The sequence below is a fragment of the Homalodisca vitripennis genome, chromosome 8 (genome assembly GCF_021130785.1).
Source record: "Homalodisca vitripennis isolate AUS2020 chromosome 8, UT_GWSS_2.1, whole genome shotgun sequence".
Classification (NCBI taxonomy): Eukaryota; Metazoa; Arthropoda; class Insecta; order Hemiptera; family Cicadellidae; genus Homalodisca; species Homalodisca vitripennis.
The window spans coordinates 107,521,143-107,533,496 of NC_060214.1; the positions used below are offsets into that span (position 1 = coordinate 107,521,143).

Genomic DNA, 12,354 nt, shown 5'->3' on the forward strand with positions numbered 1-12,354 from the left:
CCCATGTTCTCGATTCTTATAGTACCGAACGTATATACAAACGCGCTTACGGATCAAATTCATTATTGTATTAGAAGAGTTTGTATTTTTATTGTCGAAGAGTTGGGAACTCATTTTTATAACATATAAACGGAAAGAAAGTTCAGCACGAAGTCTTTTTATCTCCAAAACTCTTATCCCAAAATAATGTCTTAAACGAGGAATACAAGTTCCTAATGAGTGATCGGAATAGCTGCACTTGGTTTTATAAATAAGTGCCAGAACAGTCGTCAGAGGTTCAGACCGTTGGAATTAAATGTAAGATATACAATCTTAACTATTTCAGATACTAGGAATTATCAATGAATTAAATGATTTTATTGAAGTGAAAACTTCTTTAGGCGCGTTGAGCGTTTTGGTAGAGGGTAAAATCCTCGGTTCGCGTCACCGACATGCTAATGATACTAACCTGCATGAAAAAGTCAGTCTCGCTGTGTTTTTGATTAACCGTAGACTTGGCCGCGGACTACTAACCTGCATGAAAAAGTCAGTCTCGCTGTGTTAAAACTGTCCCGGCGGAGTATGAAAACAGACTGCGAAAATCAGTGACCTTTACGGCTTCCTCTCGCGATTTAAAAGTGAAGCCAATGTCGTACAATTCTGTAAGATGCGTCAGATTAAAGCTCTTAATATTGGCAATCTATTGGCAATCTATCTGGTTACATTTTTAAATATTAAAAAAATTTCGAAATAATTTTGATTATTGTTTACATTTTACATAGCGTTTACAATGACAAGAAAAAAGTAGTAAGCGAGGATTTTTTTTATTTTTTGGTCAGACAAAATTTGTCAGCGAGAAAGTTGTGTGAAAATAGATGAATATTTTTTTTGTAGTTTATCATTGTTTTATTGGAAGTTTAGTTTAGCCTGTAGTAGCGTATGAAGTGATGAGTGAACGTTTCTGCCGGAACTGTAGTTGGCGCATTGGCTCACTGATACCGTATTAACTCAATAAATTAGTTTATTGTGCAATAAAAATACCTTTACGAAAGAACCAAGTTAATTTAACTAATTTATTAGTTTTAAAAATATTGTGGGTTTAATTGTTATTGCAATTATATACTTTATCCGTAGCAATAACTGTATTATTTACAACGGTGTTCAACTCACTGTTGTTCACTCGGTGTTTACTCACTTGTATTCTATGTTTAACTAACTATTAATATTGAGCAATTACAACATATGTTTATACAGATAAATGAATAATGAAAACAACGAATATATTTTTAAACGTTTTTAATATTTGTACGAATATTTGTATTTAAAATTTAGCATTATTCATTTTAATTATGTTTTTAATATTTAACCTCTTCATCATGAAATGAGTATTATTACGGTATAAGATTTATCTTACTAGCGTGGTAAAATAGATTTCTAGTTATTTGATAATATTTTTTCGTGGATTTTAAAATTGGAAAATTAAAAACGCGTCACATTTACAATTACAGATGTACTGCTACTATAACGTATTGTTAATTACTCTCAACTTAATAGTTCCGTTTTCACTTCTATCGGCAGTCCCACGACTGCTACTGTTATTTTTTATTTATTTCTCATATCAATAGCAATGCCAATACATAATTTACGAACAGAATGTTTACATGTACAGCGTAACAGGTATAACACAGAGACATGGCCTATTTATATACAGATCAAAACAGAGACATTAACCCCCAAAATGAACTAAACTACAAATTCATAAATACTGACTATACTGTAATAGATCATATGTTAATTTGTTACCATATGTTATATTCTCTAATTGAACAGTTTTGCTTATTTTAACATGTTATCCTCCTCCGTAGACTAGAGGATACAGTCACGGCTCTTTAACTGAGAGATCACGGGTTAAAATCCCGCGGATGTCCAATCATGATAGGACCAAAAACAAGCAAGCATAGCCAAGAGCAGAGGCTTAAAAGAGAATAAAAAAGAATATGTTTATGAAATTGTTGTAACTCAGATTATGTTTGTGTTATGCCTAGGCTCAATTATTGTGTTTAATTAAACCTAATTGAGTTCGTCTAGTTTTAACAGGGCCGATGACAGAAGGGGCGGGGGAGCGGCAAATGCATTGGGGCCCGGACTCACAGAGGTCACGGGCTGACGAAATAATTAAAAACATTCCAATGCTTGAAATGTAACGTTCGTTGTTAAAAATAAAAATGACAGATTAAATTCAAATGCTTGAAAACTGCTCTTAATCAACGTTTTTAATGTGCAGAGGATGGGTAGTTTAGCTTAATTTTCATTACTAACACCAATTACTATTCTAAACCAATTACTAACACTAAGGGTGGTGGCGCGGCTATGATAAATTTCCAAGTCGGTACCTGTCTGGAGCTGGTCGCTTGCGTTCTCACAGGCCCCGCGCCGCGCACTGGATTGTTTACTTACAATAAATATTTATCTTAAAAGTGCGCTATCAATTTATACGAAACTATATGGTGTAAATAATGTGAATATAAATGCTTTATTTCTGTATACTTAGGCGCATATAAAAATAGCAAATTACTATAAAAAATCCTAAACTTGCTACACTTGTTTTAACTAATGAGTTTTAAGTCCAAGAGTAAGTAACATTATAGTTAAATAATAAGTGTCGGACCCCATAATTTACCATAAGAGGCTATTTTTACTGCGTTCAGCTGGTATTTCCCACCAATCTTCATTGACGCGTTAGTCATTACTTTCACTGTCGTTACAAGTTGTTATTATTAATCAATGAAATTTCTTGCTGCCTCACCAGTTGTTGCCATTTAAAATGCTAATAATACTACTGTACTGTAGTTAAATTTTACACAACATTTGTTTAAAAATGCTATTACCCTCAGTAAATTTGTTTAGTAAATACTATCATTAATAACTTTCTTTTCAGCTTAGTTATGCAGTTTGTGGTTACAAGTAATTAATTAATTTCATAAATAAATTATAACAATTCTTAAGTATGGATATTTTGTGCCAGCATTATTAAAAATAGAATCCCAGTTACATAAAAACAAACGTAAATTCACTCAGTTATCACAGTATGCCCTACTTTTCTTAGTTTGTTCTATTGCTTTACTGCATACCTCATGAGCCAAGGACACTGTTATAACTAAAAATGGACACTTACAAACATAAATTTTGTGCTCAAAAACGCAAAGAACCAAGAACGTAAACGAAAATAGAAAATGTAAAAAAGAAAAATGTAGAACATTATTTGACGTTAGAATTAAAGTAGACGTAGCCACATCCAGTTCTAGCAACGACCCTAATGACCCTGGTGAAGGAGTTTCTCATAGTGTTGATTAAGAAAGTGAAGATCGTAATAAATGTAAAAAGAACGAAGGAAAAACAACGGCAGATAGCTTCACCTCAGAACCTGATCCTACAGAAGATATTTTTTGGAAGTTCATGATACTCTAAATGCTATGTCAAACATGGATTCTGAGATAGTGAATATCATTACAAATTCGGATATAGGACTTTTAAAAAACAAGGTGGTGACTAACAGTATGATTGAGAATTTAGCGACAATGGGTCCACCTGTCATACCGCCAGACTTGGTAAGTGATGGAAAAGAGCTTTTCCAACAACAGTTTTATTTTAGAAAACGACCAAACGGAGAGAGTGTTAGAAGAGACTGTCTTGTATGGAGTGAGACTGTTGTGTCCTTATTTTGTTTTTCATGTAGACTTTTTCATAAGAGTTTTATGAAAGGCCTCTGAAACATAAGGATCCCAACAAGGAAAACTTTTTGGGTCGGATAGATCTATTGGTGGATTATGACCCTTTCCTAAGAGACCATATCTGAACAGTAAAAAAGGCCCAAGAAGAGGGGAAATGGGTTGAAGCTCATTATATGTCTAAAGACTTACAGAATGGGTTTATACAAGTTTGTGGAAAAGAGTTCGGCAGAAGATTTTGGAAGAAAGAAATAAATATATTTTGCTATTATTGCAGACGCCACCCTCGATACCTCACATACTGAGTAAATAACATTGATCTTAATATATCTGTTAGATTTTGAATCGGGATTGAAAATTTGCAAACGATTTTTGAATTTTATATACTGCAACAAAAAACTGGAGTGGTTGTGGCTAACTTGATCATTGACGAACTCAGAAAACACTCAATTCCGTTGAAGGACTGTGGAGGAGAGGGCTATGCTAATGGGTCAAATATGGCTGGAGTTTATAAAGGCGCTCAAGCCATCATAATTTAAAATGACAATTTGGCCTTTTATAACGGCTGTGCTGCACATAGTCTGAGCTTTTTTGGAGTTACTGTTCTTGAATGCGGCGAAAAAGTTATAACATTTGCAAAAGACATACAAAATTGTTTCTAGAAGCCCACAAAGATGGGAATACTTAGAAAAACGTATAGCATGTTCCCTGAAGAGTATTTTCCAAATGAGATGGTCGGCCTGAGTAGATAGTGTTCGATCCTTTGTGAAATATTTACCACTCATTATTCATGCTCTAAATGACTGCAAGGAGCTTAATTTAACAGCAGAGTGTGAGGCAGATTTAAAAGGATAGAGATTAAATACCTAAGTTAGTTTGAGTGCATAATGATGTCAACAATAAGGCTTAAACCTCAATAAATCAATTACAACAAGCTTAAAGTGATTGTTGTAATTGATAACAAAAATCAAGTGTTACAAAATAAAGTGTTGCTGATCGAGCTTGTAACAAAAATACAATGTTACAAGCCTGATCAGCAACACTTGTCATAGAACCAAAGAACATCAGGGACCTAATGGAGGAACTAAAAGTTCTGTAAGACATATAGAGTAATATCTACACTGAAGCTAAGCTAGTTGCAACAAACATGACTGAAATTGTTGAGTGTGAAACGGATTTCAAGGCGAAAAAGACTGAAGAAAAGAAAACTTTCCGTAACAAAACTAGAGATACGTCATCAACAAGATGTGTACTAGAACATCCAGTAAAACATTCAGAGTTAGATTTCAGAATCAATGTTTTCTTTAAGCTTCTTGACTCAGTGTTAGGGTGTGTTAGTTCCATGATTTGAATTTGCCGGAAAATCAGTAAACTCTTGCATTGTCTTTGGACGTATATTGAGAAAGAAGACGCTGTAATTGAAAAGCTATGTTTGATATGTACCAGATGTACAAAGAAGACATAGACATTGAAATTTTCAACGAAATAAAACACTTGAAGTCAAGCCTTAAAACCAACTTGAGATACATTAAAATATCTTCAACCCTTACAACTTCTGAATGCTCTAGAAAGACTAAACTGTATAGTTTGTTCCCGAATATAATACTTTATCAGTTTCGTTGTTTGACTGTTTTTTAGGAAATTTTTGTAACTCAAATTATGTTTGTTCCATATTAGGGTCTAGCTCATTTATATTTCATTAAACCTGATTCAAGTTAAATTAGTGTTACTGTATATCTATTTTACAGATGAAACAGGATTTTTGAGAAAAGGTATTTTCAATTACCATAACAATCACTTTTGATTTGGACCCTCATATTATATCGCAATGCAAACACCAAGTACGTTTTCACCTCAGTGTTGGAGAGGCATTATTGGAGATAAATTGTTACCGGTATATGTGTTTTTGCCAAATAGACTAAACGGGTCGCCCATATTTGGACTGTTTACAATACGTGTTACGTGAACTATTGAATATATGCTTCTACGCGAAAGACATTAAATGTGGTGTATGCAGGATGATGCTCCTGCATATTTTAATTTAGATGTTAGGACGTACTTTCAGAAACAGGTGGATAGCTCGTGGTGGTTTTGTAGTCGTGGCATACTAGGTATTCTGACCTAAACCCCATTGGCTTTTTTGTTTGGGTTGAGTTAAAATTATTGTTATATTAAACACATGTGGGAAGTATGGAAATGTTAAGGGAAATAATAGTGAATGGCTGTAAACGATTAAGTAGAAACTGGGAGTATTTGTGCATGAGAAGTTATATGAGAAATTGACATGAACGATGCATAGAGACATTGAGCTCATACTGTAGGATCGATAGTATTTGTTTTAATCTAACTAAATTTTATTCTTGTTACATCTTTTAGTTATAAGGAAGAGCACTAGGCCACCCATGTCACACATAAGATACTCCTACTCTATCTAGTTTTAGTAAATAAATGTTTTTTTTGTTAAATTTTAAATTTCTTATTAATAACAAGGACGTTTTTGTTAATAACGAAAATTCAAATTGGTCAGTTAATAGTTTTGTGCTCTTAAATATCTTTATACTTAATGTGTAGGTCTAAATTCTTCAACATTTTAGCCTTTAACAGGTTTTTTTATTAAAATTTAAGGTTTTTAAGATATTTAGCTTTACAAATTGAAAATGACCGCAATGTTAAAAAGGAATGTTGTATACACATGAAACGTTGAAGGAATATGTTACTACCATGACCAGTGTCCATATCATGTTTGATGATTTTAATTTAAGTAATTTCTGAGACATTACGCTTTTTGTAAAAATCACATATCACATATAGACAGATAGATGGAGAAAGGTGGGGAATAGACCATTATTTTCACGTAACATTTGTTGTTTTCTTTGGCTTTTGGAATAACATCCTGAAGTTTGGCTGCCTACATACGTAACACTGTATATACATTTAAATGATCTGAAAATAATATTTTTCTTAATAAATTATTTGTGGATTAAAAGTTAAAATAAAAAGTGTGGGTACTAACTGTCATCAATTATTAAATATGAATACAAAATTAGCGTGGCTTCATGGTATAAATACTAAGCCCAAGCAAGAAAAGTGTTTCCCGCCAGTGTAATCTGAATAATAATTTTATTCATGTATGATTTGGTTCATTGTGTAATCCATCGATGTTATTTAGATTAATATTTTCTATGAATACAGTACTTTACTCACTCAGCGGGCAACAAATTAAATAATAGTTTCACGTTACGTTAACATAAAGCTTTATTATAGAAAAATCAAACGTTCACTGCAGGCAATGCCCTTTAGTACTTCTATTATCGTGTGAAATAGTGTTCTGTGTACATTCTGTTGATATTTTCTACTGTTTTCATTTGAGTTACCTACATAGTGTTGTTAATTTTAGAGATCAAGTGCTATAAGGCCTAGTAATTTTTTGCAATATCAAAATATTAGGCTAACCTATACGTTTATTATTGTTTGTTAGGTGCTGTTGGTTGTAAGAGTTTTACAATAGTTTGAAAAGGTTATATTAATGGTTCTACTTGATTCTAATACAATGGCTGAGGCAATAAGAACCAAAGTTAATGGCTCTTTACTTCCAAAGTTCATAAATCGTAATATCAGTTTGATGGGGATTGTAATAAAGGTAAGTTTCTGAATCTTGATTTTGAGTAACATTAGATTTATTAGGCCGATTCCAAGGTGATGGGTTAAATAAATAAATGATAATTTAGTTAATGCGGAAACTGGCAGTTACATAGTGAAAGGATCTTTTTTCAGGTTGTTGGGGCTAAAAAATTAGCTAAACCTTTTGCTTTTTGAACATTCCCGATTCTACGGGTAGGGTACAATAAGCGGACCCGGTTTTTTATATCGAAATTGGCAAACGATATTACTTAATCATAACCATCAATATAATCAATCAATACTGATTAATTATTTTGAACAATTAACTTAAATAATCTATATGAATAGCTGTATACACTTTCAAATAATACTCGTAGTGTAATATTTCAATTTTATATTTATAAGTAACATTTGATTATTAAAAATGGCAGTCTATTTTAGAAAACTACACAACATTGCTTTGAAAGATGATAAGACATGGTTTTCGTGACTTCAACATGTTGTACTCATACCGAAAAACCCATTATGTGCAATTTGTAGGAAAGAAACAACTGTAACTGTGAGAGGAGCAAATATGGTCGTCTTCAGTTTTCCTAAATTTGGTTATAATAATTTGATACTTTTATATCCATTGATAGTCTAGGATTTGAGATGCGAAAATTAGGTATCGATGATTACATTCTTCGATATAAAAAACCGGGTCCGCTTATCGTACCCTACCCTTGGAGAAGTGGTTTTGACATCTATCAAGGCTTTATGATGGAAATAACATGACCCATAGTGTAGGCTGGTAAACGGAGAAAGTAATTGTTTCAACTTGCTGAATGCCATTGATGTCACAGCAACCCTAGAATCACTTTCTCTGGGATAATCTTTAGTAAGACACTTTTAGCCTACTACTATTAGCTAAGCACTCAATCATAGGATTGAAAACTAGGAGTAGTAGCCTATGTCTACTTTCTTTAGCCACTTAAACAAAATATAGAAGTCTCTAGGTTAGGTGTCATTAAGATCTGTGGAAGTACTTTACTGGTTCAGTGCAATACTTTGATGGTTTTCTAAGCTGAAGTTTTATGATGCTCTTCATCTTTGTGTTTTGTGTGTTACTAGATGCCTTTGTGCTCAAGGTAGCATCTTTAAAGGTCCACACAAGTGCTCTACTTGCAATTAGTTCGTACAAACATGCATATCACAATTCAGTCACCTTATCCTAAATTATTCTTAAAACTGAACATTTTTATGTTATAACTTGTAAAGTTCCTATCTTTATTATTTTGGGTAAATAATTATATCCCATTTTGCTTGTTGATATTTTCAAATGGAAAATGCTAAAGAAGTGAATAGAATAGGAATAATAGTTCAATAAAAGTGAGGAAGAACACAACGAACTAAAAACAACATCTGGTCCCCAACAGTCTTTTGACAATTCTTTCATACCATGGATCCAGTACTGGGCTTTAGGAATGTAAAATACACGGGTATTTGTTAATCAAGGTTAATATTAAATGTTCATACATACCCTGGTATTTTGCCTTTTAATAAAAAATCCCATCTCTGATTAAGTTAAAACTTGGGAAATTTATGTAAATTATTTTTTAGATTTGTTACAACAGTAGGTGTACAAAGGTATTGATATTAACATAAATTATAAACACTAATAGGCAGGTGGTTACTGTGACATGGTGGAGGTGCAAGGTGTTGTGCAAGGAAAGGGATTGGTTCTGTGCGATTACTATATTACCTGTAATTTTACTGTTTGCAGACCAATCCTAATGGGCGCTCTTTTGACATCCAGACAGGAGATAGGCAGGTGGTTACTGTGAACTTGAGGCAGCCACTTGATGACATGGTGGAGGGGCTCGTGGAGGTACAAGGTGTTGTGCAAGGAAAGGATTGGTTCTGTGTGACCACTATGTTAACTGTAATTTCCCTGTTTGCAGACCAATCCTAATGGGCGCTCTTTTGACATCCAGACAGGAGATAGGCAGGTGGTTACTGTGAACTTGAGGCAGCCACTTGATGACATGGTGGAGGGGCTTGTGGAAGTACAAGGTGTTGTGCAAGGAAAGGGATTAGTTATGTGCGACTACTATATTAACTTCCCACCAGAGCTCGCAGAGACATTTGGTAAGTCTGATATTGAGGTAAGTTAAAATGGTACATGGCCCTCCTTAGGGTAAAGGGCTAAGCACCTGCGATGCAGAGTGTAATGTGTTTCCTACGGAATAAAACGATTATATAAATCATTAATATCATCACGATTAATATAATTTCAAATGCTCTGGTATGTTTTGTTTACTTTAACCTGGATTGTAGTCATACATTAGTTTAGTGATTTACCTGAAGAAAAGATCAGATTGCTGATCTCATAATGTAGTGTTTCCGATTGTGTTGTATCACTGAACGATAGCAAATGTCCGGAAAATTCCTGTTATCTTCACAATCTTTCCGTCGTCAAAAACAAATTTCAAACAAACAAATTCCTGTTATCTTCACAATCTTTCCGTCGTCAAAAACAAATTTCAAACAAACAAATTCCTGTTATCTTCACAATCTTTCCGTCGTCAAAAACAAATTTCAAACAAACAAACATTTACGTCATAACATAGCCTTGACTATATTTTACGGGAATTCAAATGTCTTAGTTTAGATCCATTTTTGAGTTTTGAGATTATTTTGTAATTGAGTGGACACACGCACTATGATACAAAATGATATGATACAAAATTCAGACATTTCTGGCACAAACTGTACTTGATGTTGTGAAACCTGAACATTTTTAAACTGTACTATTTCAAATCATAAATGTACCAAACTGAAATCAAATAAAAACCTTACTTATCAACCTTGAGGCTATGAAACGCCTCATCATAAAATCATCCATCTCACTCACCTGATTTTCACTAAATCAAGGTCAAGACAGTAGCTCAGAAAGAAATTGTTTTGAATATTTGAATTTGTTTTGGTAGTGAAAACAAAACCAACAGACAGTATGAATTTTCCAATGCTGTATTATTCAATGTAAAATTCACATAACGATAAGTATTTTTGAGGAGATTATTTTGAATAGAATGTAAGAGTAAAAGTAGCAATGGTCAATTAAACTTTTTCCAGCTTGAGCACATGATATTTTATAACCACTACACATTATGCACTCTCTAATAAGAAGTTTTATGATGAGAATTAATTTTCTGATTAATTTTTTCAGACCTGGAACTGGACAATGAAACTGCAGTGTTGCTGAATGCCATACCCAATCCTTGGAGATAGGAATTAGGAATGCTTTTTACATTAAGAATGTTTAATATACTTTTCCTTTTCATAACTTATTTACTTCGTATTTTATTTTCCCTACATATTTATGTTTTTACTTATGTCATAATTTGTTTTGATTACTGCAATTTTTGCCTTATTATAATGACTCTTAACAGATGAAATGAAAAAATTTTATGAAATTGGCATGCATTCAAAGTGTCTTAAGCACGCTGCCCAATAGTTCTTAATGCTATCTGTTTCTTTTCTCAACATTATTACTAGTAGGGATTCATGTTTGGTTTAACCGTTTTATTAATAATATAATAATTTAAAATTGTAAACTTTTTAATGTAAAAAACTTATGTCTGTATTTGTCTTTGAGTTAAAAAATAAACACGGATACATGTATAATCAGTAAATACAAAAAGGAAAGGAGTAAAATCATTTAATTATTAAATTTGTTATTTTATACTGTGACAGCTGTTTGGGTATAATATTTAATTTACACCAATGAGTTATTTAAATATCAATATATCTTAGATGTAACGTTGTTAGTTTATCAGCAACCGTTTTGTATATTCATTATTTTTCAAAAATTATATTCAACACACACACACACACCTAGTAGAACTTTATTATATTTGTATTGCTGTTGGAAGAACTTGTTTGAACATATATATATATATATACAGGATATCCATTATAATTTCTCTAACATCAAATAACTCTCTCAGGCTCACTCTTTCAGTATGCATTATGCTACAAATTCAACAACAGAGTGGTTATAATCTTCGAACATGTTTAACCTAAATTTACACAATTATTTAACAATAATAATTTGCAAACAATAAAATTCATAATGTATTTATATACCGTAACTTAATTAGTATTATATACAATGTAGATACCTCTGTTTTTATACTTATGTAAATTGTTAATAAAGCAAAGATAAGTAACAGATTGGCTTGGCTTTAGATTTTGTTATTCCTTTTCATACAAGAAGGCTTGATGTAGGTAGGGAATTGAAATTGTGTGGTTGTGGCAATTCTGGCTTGCAGTATAGAATTATATTGTGGTTCGTGCCTTGCGTAGCTATAAAATTGAATATTGTTATAAGAATATCCTAGTGATTGTGGCGCTTCCCTCCTATAAAGCGCCAAGGGCCATCCGTATTAGACTTTCTTTGTTTTTTTGGGAGGAGTGAGGGGGGGGGACGAAAAATACGTAGGTTATCAATGCCCTACATTATTAGACTTCATCGGAAGAACTGCAATGTGGTAATCGCCTCGCTCGCTGCGTCACTGCTAATTGTTGGCTGAAGTGCTCAGTTTAGACATTCACAGAGTAAGTGCTACGTGAATGCTCCTCATGGGCAAAACAGTAAAGGCTTTTCATTCATCAATGGATATAACCCATTGGTACGATATGAAGATAAGAGTTTGTGTGAAAACCAATCTTACCAGAGTGTATTTATGCAAGTGAACTAAATGTCATTGTTGCAATGTTCGCAATGGCATAAAACCATGTTTTCTATAAAAAGTGTTGTATTAAGTTCTTCCAAACATACTGTCAAAATAGACATAGTACGTTGAAAATAAAATGTCCCTCCAACTAATAATGTTTTTGACATCGAAAATAACATTAGAAACTTTAACACATACATAACACGTAAAGTTGGTTTTAATGTGTTATGTTTCCCCCAATTACCAAAATGGGACAACTCAAATTTTAAGTGGTAATCCACTACTTTGATCTATCAAATGAAATCTGA

The 12,354-nt window shown here is 32.9% G+C and overlaps 1 protein-coding gene across 1 annotated transcript; it reads left to right on the top strand.

The window, feature by feature from the left end:
• The first annotated feature begins 6,816 nt into the window (after nt 1-6,816).
• On the top strand, nt 6,817-11,546 carry LOC124367849 (replication protein A 14 kDa subunit-like). Its single transcript, XM_046825011.1, has 4 exons — nt 6,817-7,347; nt 9,091-9,202; nt 9,381-9,455; nt 10,537-11,546. Exons 1-4 carry the CDS (start codon nt 7,234-7,236, stop codon nt 10,596-10,598), a joined length of 363 nt encoding a protein of 120 aa, XP_046680967.1. The 5' UTR covers nt 6,817-7,233; the 3' UTR covers nt 10,599-11,546.
• The last annotated feature ends 808 nt before the right edge of the window (nt 11,547-12,354 follow it).